This window comes from Trichoplusia ni, chromosome 16, assembly GCF_003590095.1.
Source record: "Trichoplusia ni isolate ovarian cell line Hi5 chromosome 16, tn1, whole genome shotgun sequence".
Classification (NCBI taxonomy): Eukaryota; Metazoa; Arthropoda; class Insecta; order Lepidoptera; family Noctuidae; genus Trichoplusia; species Trichoplusia ni.
Window position 1 is genome coordinate 1,964,979 of NC_039493.1, and position 20,870 is coordinate 1,985,848.

The 20,870-nt window shown below is 37.3% G+C and overlaps 1 protein-coding gene across 2 annotated transcripts in view; it reads left to right on the plus strand.

The window, feature by feature from the left end:
- LOC113501774 (formin-like protein) overlaps positions 1-20,870 on the plus strand; it is a 79,366-nt gene that overhangs the window by 50,039 nt on the left and 8,457 nt on the right. For both annotated transcript variants that reach the window (XM_026883015.1, XM_026883014.1), the window contains exons 2-13: positions 8,558-8,728; positions 15,938-16,017; positions 16,148-16,287; positions 16,647-16,870; positions 17,179-17,427; positions 17,742-17,885; positions 18,326-18,442; positions 18,664-18,792; positions 18,895-19,006; positions 19,086-19,423; positions 19,552-19,762; positions 19,898-20,470. In XM_026883015.1, coding sequence (XP_026738816.1) covers positions 8,558-8,728; positions 15,938-16,017; positions 16,148-16,287; positions 16,647-16,870; positions 17,179-17,427; positions 17,742-17,885; positions 18,326-18,442; positions 18,664-18,792; positions 18,895-19,006; positions 19,086-19,423; positions 19,552-19,762; positions 19,898-20,470 — 2,488 coding nt within the window. The remainder of the gene's footprint in view (positions 1-8,557; positions 8,729-15,937; positions 16,018-16,147; positions 16,288-16,646; positions 16,871-17,178; positions 17,428-17,741; positions 17,886-18,325; positions 18,443-18,663; positions 18,793-18,894; positions 19,007-19,085; positions 19,424-19,551; positions 19,763-19,897; positions 20,471-20,870) is intronic.

Here is a 20,870-nt window from a genome sequence, read left to right on the forward strand (position 1 = left end):
CGACGTTGGCTATCGAATCTATTGCGTTTTGATTAGACATCTTCCAAAAATACCCGTTTTAACTTAAATGGGCATCGTCTTGTTAATCAATCGTCTGCGTTTTGTTCACATTTGGAAGGCAAATTGCAGCAATTGATACGCGTGTTAAACAAATTGCCGGTTACTGTTTGACGTTTATCGCGCAGGTGGATGCATTTAAATCTAATACCTTTGTATTTCTGTGTTATTTTCTCGTGGAGGGTACATTATGCAGTTATGAGCGGATCCACTGTGGGATCACAAAGAACTGATTAAAATGAAATGTTAATTTTGAAAAAATAAATCGTTTTTTTCGTGTCTTTGCTCTGCTCCCAAATAAGCAACTGGGAAAGCAATTCCCCTGAAGAGGGAAAGACGAAGAGAGGAGAGGTCTTTGCCCCGTAGTTGGACGACGTGAGCTTTTAACAAAAATAATATACGTTTTTTTCGTCTTCTGCCTGTTTAATGACGTATGTCCTAATGTTTTGACACATTTGGTGCCTACTCATTACCGGCTGTTCTTACTTTTTCGATGTTCGCGCACAGTCGGTGCGTTTGTTTGATAATATTCATTAATGTAAGCTGTTTCAACGCTTACAAGAACAGGAACGTTATATTTAAATGACCGTATCTACATATGATTTAGAACACAGTTACGTCAAGTACTCGTGATCAATGCTAGTTAAAATTCAGTCCACGAGTTTCCTCATTGTCTTACATTGTGATTCACTATAGTATCATTGTTTAAAAATGTATAACTATATACCGTTTATCGATGTATTTATAGAAAATTGAATCATTATTTTTCAATGAATCCCTGTCCACAGTACTGTTTTCAATGTCAATTATTTTATTACGTTGTTACGTTGTTGATGCCCTATTAATGGTCGAAATATGAATAAATAATAGTTTCTTATTATCTTGTTGTAAGATATTTATGATTTTAATTTTAACTTAGATAATATTTGATCTAATTAAACCTATGAACATGGTCTGTCTTTATCAGTTTTCATATAATACCGTTTTCTTAAGCTCTATGGGAACATACATTTTACATCTACCAAGAAATTGTCAATTTATGCGACAGCTTACAAGACTAATGCTACCTCAGCGGTCCAGCCATAAACTGCTCACTATTAAATTAAATTACCGCCTGTAGCTTGATAATAACAATAAATTATCATTTAATTAGATACCATAAAACACTAGCTTTATAGCCTTGTAGGTCTCAATTAGAATTACTCTATCGATATTTTATAAAGTATCGATATTCGATCGCGTACATCACTAGACAGCTAAACATAGATTTTAAGTTAAATTATAAATATGATATAGTGGTGTGCCGAATAAAGGATCGGCCGTGAATCGTGTGTAATAGGAAGTATTCAGTTTATAATGTTTTACATTTACTGCCTTATTCCATTGTTTTGACTTCGCGGTAATGTTCCGGCCACTCCTAATATTAACATACATTTGTTGATACGTTTACCGTGTCTGGCATATTACCTTTGAATAAGTCTGTAGAATCAAGATAGATAAAGCTGGTTTTACACAGAACCCATTATTTAAGTTTATTAAGTAGTATAAATGTAGACTCTAACATTCTATTGTTATTACTGAAGTTAATTGATTTTGCATTATTCAAATAAAGACATAACTTAACACGATCGATTTAAATTCCAATGGACCATAAATTAATGTTCAATAATTTATAAGACATGTTATTAACATAAAATCAATTTCCCCTACGCCGTTCATTTCTTAATTATTGCTTATTTTTCATCTTACTTCCTACTAATATTATAAACGCAAAATTTTGCATGTATGGATGTCTGTTCCTCTTTCACGCAAAACCACTGAACGGATTTAGACGAAACTTGGTATACAGATAGTTTATAACCAGGATTAACATAAAGGATAGTTTTCATCTCGATTTTATGTTCCCGTGGGATCATTTTCAATTTGTAGCAGGCAGGCCCGCGTGCTAAAGCTAGTATTTGTGTAAATCCTAAGTACACCTGTACTTTTACTGTGAGCTTACTACTGGAATGCTACACTCGTGGAAGCAAGAAGGTGCAATATACTTTACATAGCTCTGTTTCGGTTGCACGGATCCACTAAGGAGGTTCCGAGTACGGACATTGGAGAACGCAATGCGCTTCTTGCAACTGACTTTATGACCCACTCCAGAGTTTACGAGAGCCCATAATGTACGATTGGAACACAAGACCTGGATCATTTTGTTTAGCTTTTATGATGCTTTGGACAATTGCGTGACTTTCAGTTATTTCAAGCGAGTTGAGTATGAAGAATTTAAATGCAGACTTTTAGGTCGGCAAATTTTGTAAAAAGCTTCTTAATAGACCCCATTAACAAAACTGGTACAGCACAGTTCTAGACAGGGAGAGATAAAACCGTGTAGGGTTGCCTCCGACACTATTCATCATAATTAACATTTTTATAACTGTTATTCACAGTTTTGACAATTGACAATCAAATCACAGTTATTTACGTAGTCCTGGAAGTCATGAATGAAAACTGTACTCGCAAAATCATTTAATCAAATAACACAATTTATTAACTAGCAAATAAGATAATAACCATCTCAATAACCATTCAGTTGGAGTTATATCCTGTGATGTACATAATGTATGCAGTACACGACGGTAGCTCGTTAAATCAACATCGAAACTGTAGTTTATCACAGATGGTACAGGCGGTTATGCTATAAATTCGCCGTGCGGTCTACGGACTACAAAGCAGTTATCAAAGGGCTTTGCTTTATTACAGACTGGTTGTGTACTATAGTCTTGTCTGATTTTTGATATTCCACATTTCGTTTTTGAAATTTTTGCTTGTAACTCTTGTAAATTTAGAAAACTGACCTACAAACACCATAGGTTTGGCCAGCAGAAAACTCCGATTCTGCGGTAAGATAAAGAACAAGGCTGACATTTGATTTCCTAAAACTAAAGAAAGTTAAAAACTAAAGAAATCTGTTGTCAAATGAGATAAGTTGACCATATAAAACAGTAAATGAAACAATTTTACACAATCAACATTAAATATCTTCAAAACAAAATGAATAAAAAGCCTCGCACCTAAATCTAGCCACCTAAAGCAAGATTGAACAAGTACAAAACAAACATTACTCGATCCGTGCACTTTCATGGTGTACAAGCACATGCGTCTAATGAGCCGGGAAGCGCCGGCGCCACGCCGACCAACTAATTAGAAAGTAGAAAATCTAATTATTTCGCTGGGGCCAGAACATACTGCATATCTTGTCTATGTGCTGGGGTCAGTTGGAGTCATGATGGACTCATTATAAATGTTCGCGAAAGACAGTAGGCAGATTTTCTTAAGGTTTAACTATATTAAATGGAAACAAGGATATGAAGCATTAATTTTCGTCACCAAGAACAAAACAAAATTTGTGTTACTATTCTCTTAGTTAAAAACAAAAATACCCATTAGAAACAGAAGATATTTCATTATTTTCCGTTAATTTTGACTTTTGTTCTGATCAAATATTAAGACTAATGGTAGGTATCTTTTATAATTAAAGTGTTTCGGAAACACTATCAAAAGGGTTCTGGACTTAACGGATTAACATCAAATAAATAACGGCATTAATCCAGTGTTTGAATATAAGGCACAACAAACCAACAGACTGTTTCTCTATAACTGGTATAATAGTCCCGGTGACAGCTACAATGACAAATGTTGCCCGGTCCTAGTTTATAAGGGGAACCATTAATAACTAGAAAGTTATAGGGTTTTGATTTGACCACACCAATGTTGTGAAGGTTTCCAGGAAACGTAACAGGATTATAACAAACTAGCTGTTGCCCGCGACTTCGTCCGCGTGGTTAGAAGATATAAGTTAGGAATTTATGAACGGAAGCCCTCGAAGATGAATAATTTTCCCTGTTTTTTCCACATTTTCCATTGTTACTTCGCTCCTAATAGTCGCAGCGTGATTATATATTAGTATTAGTATAGATCAGATGCATCATTTCCTTCATCTTTATTTTCATTTTTTCGGAGTTTAAAATATTTTGCCACTTTGTAAGTTGTGGATCACCCATGATCTTTTACATTTCGTCTATTTTTCCTTTGTACTGTTTCACGTCATGACTGTTCTTGAAGCTTTTTAAGATCAGTATTATCGTTCTATGTATCCTGGCCCAATCGACTAATAATTTAAGACTTTAAAATCTTTGATATTCTAATACATTCAATATATGTACGTATGGTAAAAGTCATGTGTTTTCTTCTTTACGTATCTAGCTAAAAATCACGATCAACATTGAACCTCCAGCTTATAACGATGATGAAGCAAATAACCTAGGTCTAGGTCAAAGTATAGTAGGTCGTTCTTCAAACTCGACAACTCGAACGTGACTTAATACAATTTCATTCTGATGACTATGCACTTAAATTAAAGTAGGGATTGTATATTTTGTAGTGTACAGTTAACGACAGAGCTGTTAACACGATCATTTTTTTTTGTTGTTGTACTAGCCCGCTGTGCATATCATTGCAACTTGAATAAACCTGGCTCTACAATTACAATCAATTTCATTAATTTAATCTCGGTTTAATAACATAGAATAGAAGAAAGTTCTAAATAGGAGTAGAACAATTAAATTTACAAGGTGCCTGTATTTTTTCAGTCTCACTCAGGAATCGATGCTTACTATGAAGATGATGATGAACTATAATTGCTACAATGACAACTTTTTGAATGAAGTGTGTTTTGAAATTCTGTTTGTGTCACCAGTCTTTTGTTTCTAATTGTACTCGGCCGTAGGGTTAAACGTTTACAACTTAAACAACGCATTTCAAGTAAGCTGTATTACTCTATGTTAATGAGTTGAACTATTTTTAAATATTGTTTAATTTAGCTGTAGGTGTAATCGTTCAAGACTTCGAAGAATCAATATTGACATACGAATATAACTAACTGACATACGAATATACTAAATTATAAATCAATATTTAAACACTATAATATATGCCTTTTCTTCAATAGAAATTTTCTAATTATTTTTTACCTTACAATAAGAATAGTTTTATTCCGAAGAGTGAATTAAACTTCACAGCAACCCTCAGTCACAATGTTCGGTTAACTAATAGTTTAGTCAATACTTTTTGTACTGTTTTTCAAGTAATTAGGTACCTAATGTATAAGGTATTCTCGCCTAATTTGCTCTGTGGGTGTTAGTTTGTAGAGTACAAACACACAGGGTCATTAACCTGCATGATCAGCGACTTTTTTTTGTCAATACTTCACATGTAATCGTATTCAGTTAGAATCGTTAAATTTAAATAGATTTCTGTGTACTGTAAGTATGTATGTATTTGCATGGTACTGCTCCTTTATTTTCGTGTATACTTGCGAAATCAGTAATATTTTCCTAGCAGTTAAGTAAAGAAGTATTTCCCATCTCCCATCTCATTTACCGAGTCCTTCTAGACCCGACAATAGGATGTATTATTAAAAAAATCAGTTTAGTCTGTCAAATATATTCTGAATCTTTTAAAATCACCTCAAAATACTCCATACATTTTAATGATTTCTGTTTTCATAACTGCCTGTAAGTCAGCACTCTAAAGATTTCTTCCGACCGAATAAAATGCGCAATATACTCGTGAACATATGCTATAAACAACGAAGTTTAGTTCAGACTGAGAGTATTCCTCTGTTCAATGGTTTGTGACTTGGCATTGAAAGAGAGGGCGCGGTCATTCATTGAAGAAGTTACACAACAAGACACATGTGATCCTGTTACATATATCTCAGTTTTAGATTGAAAAGCAATGAAAGGTACTTTAATACCTAGACTAAAAATATCCGCTTTCATAATGAAGGTTTTATAAAATGAGTTCAGACTACCCAATTACTGCCAAAGTAATTTATATTGAGTAATAAATCCAATCAATTTCATATACCGTTCCAATTTGTCCTTAGCTATTAGCAATCTATCAAAATACAAAATGAAAGCACAATAATTGCTATGCATATGCGCAATTTGACAACGGAATCTGCTACCTACAAAATTAAGTTTTGGACCACACCTTGAGAAATACATGCGTGGGATCACGCCCATAGCATCATAATTTAGAACACACTGTCTATGCTAATACAACCTCCATGCAAACTTATTAAAGCAACCCATACATTCTAAATTAACCTCTATGTCACAGCTGTAAGGTGCATAGAAAGATAGATCAGTGATGATGATAAATTGGTTGAAGAGGAACCAGTGAATCACAGGAGATGAGTCTTATTCGCCGCCGCCTTAATGAAATGTGCAGTAATGGAACGTGTTAGGAGGCTGTTTGCAATGATTGCGTGGGCTGAACTATAAATGTCATCAGCTAGGCTAATGTGCTAGCTAATTGTTGGCTAATGATATTAATGGCGGCGGTGAATTGACAAGATATCATTAAAGTTTACTGCTCTATGATGCTCAATAATTTCGACGCCTACTATTAAGCAGGATGAACTCCAAAAACTTTCGAATTTTAATTTTAATACCATGAATTCGTGTACACTTAAAACATCAAGAATCAGAACGTTAAAACGCTAGATAGTACTACCAAGTGCTCAGATTTAAATCCAAATCTGAACAAAAAATACATAGTATCTTCCACATTCCTAAATCTCCTTTCACCGTAATCGAAAAACGCAATTAACCCACCGTTTAGCATCCGACCTCCATTCAGACCACACACGATCAATGAACAGAATGTGCCAATCGTAAATACTGATTAACAATCTGATGATGCCTCCGTATTCCGTAACATTCTTCGAGTGTTAGATGTTGAATAAGATTACGCTGGTACTTACGCTGGCACTTAAGCTGCCCGAACAGGTTTAGGTCAAGAGCACTGGACGCGTGCGAAGCTTGACGATTAAGATGGATGTTCTGCGAGTTAACGTAAATGTTGGGAAATCGCTTAGGAAATATTGGTTTTGGATGTCGATTTGTTAAGCCATGACGTTATAATGAAAAATCTTATTGTAGACTATTGAAGATGAAGGCGTCTTCGAAGTTATTTATTGTAAAGTAATTATGTTCATTTAGTACCTAACTTGCTTCCTTAATTAACTAAACCAAAAGAAAGTGTAAGAAATTCTGACTATGTCTTTGGGAAATATATTTTTTCTTTCGAGGCTACAGGTATTGCGTAAAATCTCTAATTTCCTTTACTTTCTCATTCCATGGATTAACTATAACGAATTGCCCGACTATCTTTTCTGTTTCTGAATTATATCTATCTACTAGCAAGCCACTTAAGCAGGGCGTAAGAGAATGGCCTATATATCTGTGTCACTGTGGCTCGAATATCTCGAAACTGTCCAATTTAGTGCGGCTATTACCAATTAGTGTTCAGACTATACTTAAACAGTTTGTCCTTAACCAATGTAGGTACTATGCGTAGACGAGTTTTGTCGCTGCTTAATAAGCTAGGGTTGCATTTTACAGTTTCGTATTAAAAAATATTTTAAAGTTTTACTTATTTTAGGTTTTTCTACTGAGTCGTCGCATGGTCTTTGTTAAGCAATGGATCATCATGGTTAACTCTTTCAAAACTTACAGCCTAAATCTTTTGTTGTTGTTTTGATGCTCATTCAGAGGTTTTATCAATACTTTTACCATAACCAGAAAGAAAACTCCGTTTTCGGTTTAAATGAGGATATTTACGATTCCGCAGCATTTCCTCTTGATTTACGAGTGCGCAGCGTCACCAGTTTTCAGGCTTATCGACTTGTTATGTCACACTGGCAGAAAATAAAAACGTTTTACTTGTGTTGGACCTTCGTGAAAAATGATAAATGTTTCTTGGGGTAGCGGTGGATGAGCTAAAATGACAAACAATATCACACATTGGTCTTACTTGGGAAAATTCATAATGCAAAAATCTCAATAGGTTTATAGGGACACCTATCTGTTTTACGATCTTAATACGATGCTTTACTCAATACTGTATGGAAATAGGCTATGCCTACCCCTTCGGCGATCACAGCCATAATTATAGTGTAACGAAAATATATATTGATAGCCATGTAACAGCCCTGCTGGCACGTATACCGTTACAGACGTATAAGCCAATATCTTGGAAACTGGTTCAATGCTAGCCGATCCTTGTTCAGATACTGAATCGATCACGATTGAATACAATATACTGCTATAACATAAATATGTATGCGTAATGAATACGCGGATGCTTTGATACTGACACCAGCTGGACTCGCGGCTCGAGATTTCCGGATCAAAAGCGGTTTAGCTTTTGTCTTTTCACTTTGTGGTTAGATAGGCATGTCAAAAGGTATTATGCTTTAACTATGTTTATTTTTAATCCGTAAACAAAAATTGAGGTAAATAATTCAAATCGTTCGAAAATATAGGCGAAACTAAGAGGAAAATAGAATAAAAGGAGAGTGGATCCATTCATTGCATCCGAAAGAGATCCATACATAGGTGCAGATAAATTACATTGTGCTAATAATTATGTTTTCTTTCAGGCATCAATGGACCTCCCCCCGGACAAGGCGAAACTACTGCGGAACTATGACCTGGAGAAGAAATGGGAGATCATATGTGACCAAGACATGGTCCAGGCGAAGGACTCGCCAGCACACTACCTCAACAAGCTGAGGACATACCTCGACCCCAAGGCATCCAGGAGTCACAGGGTATGTATACTGTCTTACACTTACCTATTCTTGCCACTTTATGCTATTGTCTGTCCAGTCTACTGATGTTTGTATCTTTATGAGGCCAGCTAATTCCGTTATTCGGTTTTGCCCTTTTGCGAAGAAAGACAAACCGAAAAATTTAGTTAAAGTAACAAAAATTTAAGTTTATGAAGGTATCAGGTTATAAAGCTTTCCCTACAAAGTTTACAAAGTCTCGCCAAACTTCGGTCGCTCTATCCGAAGGTACCGCTACACTGTAAACAATGAGCGATGCATTAGAGCTGGTCGATACAGATCTGTGACCGCCGGCAATTTGTGGATACGACTCTATTGTACATCGAACAAATGGGAGGATGCTTGGCTTTTTCCTTATGTTATGTCTTTATCAGTCTGATCTGCAGTGTCTTTGTCTAGTTCGAGTTCTTGGGTACCACGGTTCATTCCTTTTTGTATCTTGCTGATGTACCAAGATACATACTAGACTAAGATGTTTGTAGTTGTTTAAAAAAAACAAGGTTCGCTGCGTCAACTAGACTTTTCTAAAAAATATTTATATGGCAAAACAAGATTTGCTGGGCTCAGCTAGTAAAATAAAATTGTAGATTTTGATTTAACTTTTTTTGGTCCCTAAGCAACACAACAAATACACCATAGTTCTCAGCTGGTGATCCCGTTATTCGTCGCAAACAATGCACAATATATCACGTTGAACATCGATTGGGATCGCTAGCCAGCATCAATTTGTGGACAATCCCTTACATAGCTTCTGTACAAGCGATCGTTAAAAGTAATAGGTTCACTTAGCTGTTATGCCGTAGGCTGGGAACCGATGAAAAAATACAGCTGTTCCTATTGAACATTCTGATCACATCTTTATAGGATTTCGATTGCGCAATTTGATATGATTGCTACATGTTAGATACTGATCGATGTCTCTTGGAGTTTAATTATCGAAGTTTGATTTACCGTTGATTTTAAACGACGTTCTAGTTTGTTTAGCTAAAGCACATGAGAAAATAAATATGCAGTCATCTTTATAATTTGGTCATTCGCGAATCTATTTTCCTTTTGCATATTGTAAGGTCTTCTATTCTCATAATTCGAAGTTCCGATGTATCTCTGTAATGTTTTTAATTTAAACCTTCCTAAACAACATCAAATGGTCTATTAACAAATTGAAGACCTTCATTTAATACTATCTATTAATATTACAACTTCAATTATCAAGACAGCCATTTCGACGTCAGTCTTACAAATAATTTCCATATTAATAGGAAACCTCCTCATGTGTATGATCAACATCAATATTTGTCCCACTTAGCTGTTGGTAAACTTGAACTATTACCAGTTATTGATATGACCCGCAGATTTGGGACAAGCAAATAAACAGACGTAGCCGCGTAATGGATTTTATGGCTGCGTTCATTGCCATATTTACAACTTTGTTTGTGAAATGCGCAGTTTTCTATTAAAGAAATGGGAAGGAAATATTTCCCGTTATGGAAAAATAGTCTTTATCATCTTGGGCATAAGGCAAGTTAGTAATGTAGCTAGAACGTACAGTTAATGTCATAATTGAATAGTAAATATTGACTCATAAAATTAAAAGTATTACCTTTTAGAAACCAAGTCCTTGTATTGTATACAATTGTCCCTTAGGTATGTGCTCAATAGTTTTTTTTTTCAAAGGTTACGTGTACCGTGTGTTACGTGAAAGTGGCTAGTTAACTTTTTATCCATGAATGCACTAGAAATCATAAGCGTTGGCGTAAAAAAATACTGGTAGGCTATATGACCACGGTAACAACACATTTCCTACTGCGTCGGAATAATTTGCTACAATTTCTAGAATCACTTATCCTATGTTCTTCAATTATGGTGCACGAATTAAGTGCATGGTGTACAATGTTTATAAGCTCCTATCTAGTTCAGATTCTATGAAAAGACTGAGCAATGGATTTTGGCGTCATATCATACCACTGTTAACATCATGATCGAGATATTCATTAAACAGCATGGAATGTGTTTTTTTCACACTTAAGAAAAAAATCCGAATAAATTCCGTTATGCGATATTGTCTCGTTCAAGTAAAACATGGTAAAGTCCATGTATTGAAATGCTTAAGTATTTCACAATTACAATTTAAAACCTCGATGTACGTGTATTGTTGATAGTAACGTTATTTTTAGTTAATACGCGTGAATCCAGTGAAGCTCGCTGTAAACACCTGTGCTGTGGTTTGGCAGCTTTTACGTAAATGTTGGGGCGCACGCGCAGGTGTACCGGTTGTATGGAGATAAGTACATATATTCTTATGAATATATTATTTTATCAAGGGATAAATTTAAAAAGAAGAAAGGGATAGGTTAATAAGTAGAAACCTCTTTGTAACGCCTATTCCTCACGCCTGAAGTCGCGCTACCAACTCCGAGGAGTTATTAACGTAATTTAAAAAAAAAACTTTAAATTTCATATTTAAATCACTACTTAACTGTCTGTGAAAGGGCTTGAATTAGTTAGTAACTGCAAATCGTCGTTTCCATATGTGTCGCTTACTGCCTACATCAAAATGAGGATATATCCCTTGCAATATGACAGACATATTTGCCTCGTGACACAAGCGTAAGTGAAAGAAAAGCTGTATTTTTAATTAGTATGTATCTACAAGTACTTATAATTGCAACTGAATTTAAGAGCTTTATTTACAGTATGTTCACCTACCATATTTTCCTTTGGAAGTCAGATTTGAATAGTTGTATGTATATTATGTAACCATGTGTCGTGTAGTACAATCGTCGGGCACGTTTCCAACCCTTAAACTGTCTGCGAATTTACAATGAGAAAAACGCTGTGACGTTTATTGCAAGTAACTTTACTGAGTTTTATTGTAGGCTTTTAATATCATAAATTGGATCAGATTTGGATATCAATAAATTAGTACTATTAACTTTGACGCCAGATTCCTTTATTAAGGAATCTTTTACTGGCTCATGAAGACTAATTTAATATTAGAAAAAGTTACGTGAAAATAGATTATTGATCTATTTTATTAATTAATTAAATCCTATGGACCGTTATGTAAGACAGAATCGAGAGCATTGGATCTAATTACACAAAAATGTTGTTGCTATTATAAAAAGCAGGTATATTTACAATTAAGATTACTACAATTTATTTTTAAAATGAGTATAGTGATATATTTAAACCAAGTGAGTTATTTAAGTTCACGTGGTGTTTTATTAAAAAAAAAAAATATTTGGACATTCATTATTCATTTGACTACACGTTGTTACTTATAACTAAACTTCTCTGTACCGAAAGTTAGCGCTCCTAAATCCGAAGCCTTCCTAACTTAAATTGTAAGCATAACTTCTCAATAATTTCAATATAGAGTCAATTATCAAAGTTTTAGCTTAATCGATACAACGGTTCATTCACTAGTATTTGTCGAGTTCGCCCGACTAGTTTCAGACCCAACCGAAGCGGGGCGCGCTCGCACGTCGAACATTTCTATTGCGTAGCATTTCTGGCGCCGTCAGTACTTACAAAGTGTATTTTCATACAGGTACCGTTGCAACGGTGCTTCAAACATATAGACCTGATTGATCAGTGTTTTACAAGCACTCCAATCAAGTACCAAGAGCATAAACCATAAAAAACTAACTATACGTCCGCTTAATTGATTTACAACTTTATCTACTTGCGTTAAAGTTGATTTTTAATTGGATGTAGTACTAAGTAGGAGTCATCGTATTTGTGATTTTTTAATGTTATCGGCATTGTCGAAGATAGAACTTCCGGTGATACTGTTTTGTATAGTGAAATGGTTTGTTAGGCCTCATTGAACTGTAATTGTATAGATACACCTAGACTATGTAATAATATACAATAGTGATTAACTACATATTATATATGAATGTTCAGTGTTCCTAGGTGTTAAATTATTGAAGCTTATCAATAGCATTCGATTGTATAAGTGTATTTTATAAGGCATTATTGCTTAATTCCGTTATTGTATCGTTTTTTATTTCTGCACTACATGCATTCCAATAGGACGAAAATAAGAAAAATATAACCTATATCAGTGATTCTTACGAAGCCCTGGGTGCGTTTGTATTATGCTTGTTTCCACTCTTGAAGAATCCACAAGAGAATGATAAAGGTTAATAACAATAGAAGCATCAAAACAATGGATTTATAAAGTGTCACGTTTTACAACATCAAATTACCTGAAATCCCTCCTGACTCACTATTCTAGTTATTGATGGGTACGTGAGAAACAATTTCGTACTTTGTTAAGTCCCACCAAAGTATCGAGTTTCTAACTGTTATAGGAGTCAGCAGTTCAATTGTATTTAACTAAAGTCGTTGGAAGCAGTACGACTGGTAAGGAAAATGTTACCAAAACATTTCTTTTTTCGTTTGAAAAAGGCCTTTCGCAGTTGGGAATCGAATCCTTGTGTCGCGGAGGTTTCACAAACATTCAAATCACATGCCCAAAGACACCCAGATTCAGAACAAGCGTTTATCCTTCTTAAAAACGCCTTAGCATTGCTCAACAACACGCTGTTCTCCAATCTTATCCTGCCCTAGCTATTCCTATCCCCTCTATTCTGTCTTAAGCCAAGACTTGGTCGATCCCATAAAACGTATTTTGTTCTTCTATTCAGGGACTTTAAAAAAATACGTTGACGTCAATCTAACAGTTCAAAGCTTTGTTTAATAAAGTCACACTATTTGAGTGGAGAGACCTCTCAGTATTACTGATAAGATATTCATAATGTCGTAAGTTATCGCAAAGCTTACGTCACGATACGATAATTGTTTTTAAAGTAATATTTTGTTTGTAATATAAAAGTAGAAGAAAGTTGAGACATCACAAGATTGTTAATAAGAACAGGTGCTACGGTTCGATGTTATTTTCCAAGGGTCTCAAAATACTTTACCAAGCAAAAAACTACGGAAATTGCTGTTTTAATATCTTTAAGGGTTGTTAGTTGATTAAATGTACTTATTCTTTGTGTTGAGAGCTTAACACAGCTAGTTGATTAAAATATTTAAACAGTGATTGTAAGCGATATACGGCTACTTATTGGATATTTTTGTTTTTGCACCTAACTGAAAATTTGTAAATCAATGATCAATCAAAAGAATACATGTCATTGAAATTCCCTCTACAGACACTAGTCAAACAATAGAAATACATTAAGTCCTACATGCCAATTAAAACAAACGTGTATCTAACAGTAAACCCGATGAGATACAACAAAAGATAGGCCCGGCCCGCGGCGTGGCTCGCCACTTGACCTCCACTCACGAAGATCACGAGAAACACATGTTCACTTAATATGCGAAAAGATTCAAGTTCCTCCTTTAGAAAGATAGTTGTTCCGCCATTGTTGGCATTGTTACAATCTTCTAAAGCTTTTTCAAGGTGTTCAATTCAATGATTAGATTCGGATGTCTACTTCTCATTTATCTATGTTCTCACTTAGGCTATTTTTCATTTTATCATGTTCCTGCCCTTAATCATTTTACACCAAGTTTTATTTGATCCATGCCATAATTAAGCTAGCCCCTTTTTGGGATTCTGTACCTAAAGGTTCATAAAACAGAACTACAGACATACATGAAATTTTCATAGATTTGTTTCCGCTATAACGAACAAAATACTCAGCAAGCAAATATTATTTTCACTGATGATCTTCGACTTTCAAGTAAAGTAACTTTACTTTTTGGGATCGGGTGTGGTGGTGAAACTTGGGGTAGGCCTAAGTCCAGCTGTGTCCCTCGACAGGCTGAATAGACTTAATTCTTGACACCAAAACATCGTATTGTTATTTTTTATTATTTATCATGGCCTAACCGAATGTTTAGATCACTAGAACGACTAGATAATCTCTGACCTTAAAGGTCTCTTTATTTAAATAATTGAGGTCGTACGGGATATCGTGTCACGTTACCGAAAAGGTCGCGTCTTGCGAACAGTCGTCAAGTCTGACTCACATACTGTAACGTCGTGCTGCTCGTGGTGTGTGGTGTATGGAAACAAGAGAAGTGTTTTGGGACGCTGGAAATTGTTGAGACATATCACATACCTTATTTTTTGCTCATAGAATACTCAGATATGGAAAGACGAAAGCAGAAAATGAAAAAAAGGCCCTACGATGAGATAGAAAAGGCTAGAAAGTTATTAGAGAACCTTCGCTTTCTTCCATACTTTATGCCCTTCATGTAAATTGTTTTATTTTATTTTGGATAACTAACATTATACGTCGAAATCGTATAAAGTATAGGTGAATGTACAATCCGCGAAGCGCGATGTTTCCACAGATTATAAAAAAAATCAAGTTTAGAAAACACATAATGAATATGAATAAGCATACATGTCTAGCCACAAGCAGCCATCATCAGAATCATGACGTTTTTTCTTCAAGTTTTCTTTCTCGCATCTACTCGCTTACACTCACCACCTGCACCACAGTAAGAATGGGCGTTCAGAATGCAGATACATTCGCGATGAATGCTAGCGCAACGTATATGGACGTAGATTGTCTTATCTTCTCATGCCGTAACTGAACTTTCTCCAGATATGGAGCAATTGTTTCACAGCGCTAACCCACGTCAGATGCAGCATATACTCGATCAGATGTGGCTAAATATGGAAGATGGTGATTCTCTATCGTACTGCGTGCCTCGTTCGTATCATCTCCACCTATTGTGGTTTAGATGTTATTGTGCTTTTGGCACCAATTAAGACTATTAAGACCACTTAGGGTGGAGAACACAGAATCCGATCATTGTTATTTTAAATCGAGAAGATCTATTAAATCTTTCCTGGGCTGCTGTCATTTTCTCTAAGGATTCACTACTTTATGTACAATCGTGATCTCTATACACTTCCATACCTCCCAGCGATGGCGCTGCACAGGTTGTGCAGGAGCATAATCTCTGAACTTTCTCCGGACGCACAACATTGTAAATCTTCGTGATTAGCTGGCGGCGTCGTTATCTGCTAATTCGTGTCTTAGCTTTGTTTACAATTATGCGTCTGTGTGGGTATCGGTCACGATGCAAATACGATACTCTTGCTCCAATAGAAGTAACTAACACTCTAGGTTTACTACGTATTATTGGACCACCTTCCAGTCAGTTCCTTAGATTAATAGTACTGTTTATCTGATGTTCATTTCTGTTTTTTTCCAGAAACGAAAAATGGTTGGCGACTCAACATCGACGCAAGTCCTCAGGGACTTGGAGATATCCTTACGAACAAATCACATCGAGTGAGTATCCATAAAACATTCCACAAGAATATGTCAATACAGTTAGATTCCCTGATAAAAATTGAGATTGTAAACTAAATATCACGTGGTAAGCATACAAGTTGATAACAAAAACATATTTTTTCTTCAGATGGGTCCGAGAGTTCCTGAACGAGCAGAACCAAGGTCTGGACGTGCTGATCGACTACCTGAGCTTCAGGCTCAGCATGATGCGCCATGAGCAGAGGATTGCTCTCGCCAGAAGCCAGTCCTCCGATGGGATCAATCAAGGTAGCAAAGATATACTTACTTAAACTAAGCTTACTTCTCCAGTATATTTTACTCAAATCTTGGTAATTTTTGCTTTCTTGTAAAGTCTCTAAAACGACAAGTTTAAGAGTACTTGAACCTTATGGCATGGATACGGTATTTTTGTCGTCAAAACATTAGGTACTTATAGGTGATACTTTTCCTAGTTTTGTACATTATTCTTTGAAGCTCTTCAAAAGCCGCTTCTTCATTCTAATATCATTCATCTTGTAACTACTTGCACCTTTAATGAACCGTAACCAATTCTATTTTAATGTAATATCACGGTTTACCTTTAAATTATGCTGTTCTGATACTAATTCAATATATTCCATCTTCAGTAAACACCACAACATCAGAATGCAGCGGGCCCACGGAGACAGGCTCAACGATGTCAGCGTCGTGGCGGCGCCGCGCCCGCAGCGCCGAGGCGGAGTGCGAGGGCGCGGCCAGCCCCGCAGTCGCGCGGCGCCGGACCAGGCACGCCGCCAGGCTCAACATGGGAGCCTCCACTGATGACATACACGTCTGCATCATGTGTATGAGAGCTATCATGAATAACAAGGTACCTATGTTATTCAATTGTCGTTATGAGGTAAAATAATAAGGCAAGATTACCCATGATGCTGTTGAAAAGAGGGTTTGCTCCATGGCAGTGACTCTGGGTAATGATTGGCTTTAAAAGGTCGGACTAGCTAAATAGCAAAACAGTCAATTTGCTCTAAAGGCCTCCACTCTATCCGGTCTATTGCTTTTGCCATCCATTGTTTGTGGTATGCATCCAGTTCGTCGCGCCTCCAATACTATACATTTCGATATTTCGAAATATTAAGAAGGTTTAATTAACACGTAACCCTCAATTTCTGTTCTCAGTATGGCTTCAACATGGTGATCCAGCATCGGGAAGCCATTAACAGCATCGCTCTCTCCCTCGTCCACCACTCGCTCCGCACGAAGGCGCTGGTGCTGGAACTCCTGGCTGCCATCTGCCTCGTCAAGGGTGGCCATCAGATCATCCTCTCTGCCTTCGATAACTTCAAGGAAGTCGTCGGCGAACCGAGACGGTTTCACACGCTAATGGAGTACTTTATGAATTATGATAACTTTCATATTGAGTTTATGGTTAGTATTTTTTATATTATAGCTTTTTAATATTAGTTGGTAGCTAGGTTGATAAATTAGAACAGGTGAAATGATCACACTACACTGACTCCTGGTGCACGAATATAAATTTGAATGGACATTTAACTGGATATTTTTCTTTCTTCCTTTCGTAATTTTTTAGTTTGCAAATTCTAATCCACAACAAAAAAATGTCTTAATGTTTCAACAACAAATAAAACTGGAAAACAAATTGTCTATCTTTATAAGTTGTTTTTTATACTACAGAACTTTCTTCACTACACATGCTTATTAGTATTTCACTCGTCCGACAGGTGGCGTGCATGCAGTTCGTGAACATAATAGTTCATTCTGTGGAGGACATGAACTTCAGGGTACATCTGCAGTACGAGTTCACGGCGCTGAAGCTGGACGACTACCTGGAGAGGCTACGGCTGTGTGAGAGCGATGACCTGCAGGTACACTCATCTTTATAATTGATACAAGTACTTATGAATGCTTGAAAAGATTTTGTTCGAAGACCTTGAGGTGACACCATAAGTGTCGTTATAATATCCCCCAAAAGAAGACTCTCTAGTACTCTCTACCGTTCCGTTAGGTTACTTCAATTAGGGTTATAGGGCAAGCTAGTAGGCCTATGTTAAGTAAGGTATTCAACTAAAACTAGTCGCGAATAAATAGTTTTTTATTGTTTAGCCGTTACAAGCCAACTGTAACGTCAACTGCAGGCCAAAGGCTTACTTTAGATTTTACCATTCTGCCCGGTTTATTGCTTCTTCCATAGATCAATAGTAATAAATCATTGCTTTAAAAAAATCTGTTGATGGTAAGAAATGGATCTCTGATCATACCTTTACTTCTTAGTTTTGTATAACCTACATAATGAAATGATTTCCAGGTTCAAATCTCGGCGTACCTAGACAACGTATTCGACGTGGCTGCTCTCATGGAGGACAGCGAGACCAAGACTGCCGCGCTGGAGAAGGTCAACGAACTCGAGGACGAGCTCGGACACGTACGTGGTTATCAATAAATTTCCGTGACTACTAATCTTATCAGAAAGCTTGTAGCATTTTTCTCATTATTCACTTTCAATATTTGATTATTTACCAATATCAATCTAAGTGGCGTTTGGGACTGAAGCTATGTATGATACCAAATAGTGCAAATGCTTTCAATTTCAACAAGTATAAGGGAAAAAATAAGGTACAAATGTTTGTTATTTCGCATTTAAAGGCTCACGAACGAATGGCGGCTCTCGAGCGAGAAGCAATAGCGAAGTTAGGCACGCTGGAGTCCGAGTTGGCTGCAGTGCGGGCTGAGAGAGACCAGCTCGCGGAAGCCAGGAGACAGGTCGTTGAAGAGGTAAGGAATTGTCGAGACCAAGTCTTCTGATCAAATGAATCTTTGCTCATTAAAAGTTTATCTGGTGGAGTGATGATTTGCTAATGGTATATGTTGATGAAGGTGTCGACGTTGCGGCGAGCGCAGCAGGACTCCCGCAATCGACAGTCCATGCTGGAGTCCAAGGTCCAAGAGTTGGAGTCACTCACCAAGTCACTGCCCCGGGGAGCTTCCAGTAAGTTCACTTTTACCACGATAATCTATTATTTCTCTGAAACTAATCAGTTACTTAACATTACGTGTTACTGTTCCAGTGGGTGCCATCTCCTCCCACGCGATGTGTAACGGCACATCCAACGGCCACCACACGCCGCCGCCGCTCCCCAACGGCGACGCTCACCCGTACAAGTCCCCTCCCCCGCCGCCTCCCCCGCTGGCGGCCGCCCCGCCCCCGGCGGCCTGCCCCCCGCCCCCGCCGCCGCCGCCCGCGCCCGCGCCCCCCGCCCCGCCCGCGCCCCCTGCGCCCCCGGCCCCGCCCGCGCCCGGCCTCATGCTGCCGCCCATGCACACTGATGCCATGACCATCAAACGGAAGGTCGACACTAAGTATAAGCTACCCACGCTCAACTGGATCGCACTCAAACCAAATCAAGTAAGTATCCCAGTAGTATGCCTGTTTTCATGAGGCCGTGTCAATATTTGTAATACCAGAGCAGATAATTTATTAAACAATTTCGTATTCTCTCAAGGCATTTTACACTCATTCCCTTTTCCAACCAGGTCCGAGGAACAATCTTCAACGAGCTCGACGAAGAGCGACCCAGAAGAAGGATAAACTTCACAGAGTTCGAGGAGAAGTTCCGCATCGGCGGCACCTGTGGGTCTGCACAGCTCGACACGGACACTGACACGCTGGCCTCCTTCCCCAGTAAGCGGTTCCGGAAACCAGACACAGTGTCGTTGTTGGAACACACGCGACTCAGAAATATAGGTACGGAACTACTTTTAATTGTCTTGTTACCAACTCACGAAAGTAAATTATTTAAATGAATTACATTTTAAATAATATTAGTCATCAAACCATAGCACTCAAAGTATTTTAATATGGTTTTTGGACCTTTTACAGCAATATCAAGGCGGAAGCTTGACACACCAGTAGAAAAAGTAATAGCAGCCATCAACAATTTAGACCTCAAACAATTACCATTAGAAAGCGTAGAGATACTCCAACGCATGGTACCTACAGAAGCAGAACAAAAAGCGTACAAAGAATACGTTGCAGAGAAGAAGAACATCAACCAACTGACAGAAGAAGACAAGTTCCTCATGCAACTAGCGAAGGTCGAGAGGATATCGGCGAAGCTCTCTATCATGAGCTACATGGGCAACTTCTTCGACAACATACATTTGATAACGCCGCAAATCCATGCCATCATCTCTGGGTCGTCTTCCGTAAAGTCATCCAACAAACTACGCAATGTACTAGAAATAATTTTAGCCTTCGGTAACTACTTGAACAGTAGTAAGCGGGGGCCGGCCTATGGGTTCAAACTGCAGTCGTTAGATACACTCATGGATACAAAGTCAACTGATAAGAGAATATCGCTGCTGCATTACATTGTGGCGACCATCAGACAAAACTTCCCCGAGCTGATGAACTTCGACACAGAATTGTTGTACATAGACAAAGCTGCTCAAGGTGAGTTGGCATAATGAAATATTAGAAAGTAATTTACGATGTTTCGAATTTATTTTCAGGAAATGGATCAAAATATAACGGACTAAAATTGCTACCTTGAGGCACACCTAAGCAAAAATATAAATTTGAAGCCATCTTTTTAAGATTTAATATTTGTATATTAGTTACTATGTTTTTTTTTTAAAACAAGTAACAAGTTGCTTCTTTTGCTTTCTTACTGTAATTTGTTTTCGTATGGTTTGCGTGTTTGTTTTATTCATGTAATAATATTCGAACGTTTCACATGAAGCCGAAAATGAATTTTGAGCTGTTCGCATTCGGCTTTGACACGGCTAAAGGCTGCTGGTTGGCGAGTGGTCAGACTACATGCGTCACAGAGTACATGTGTCATTTTCAGCTG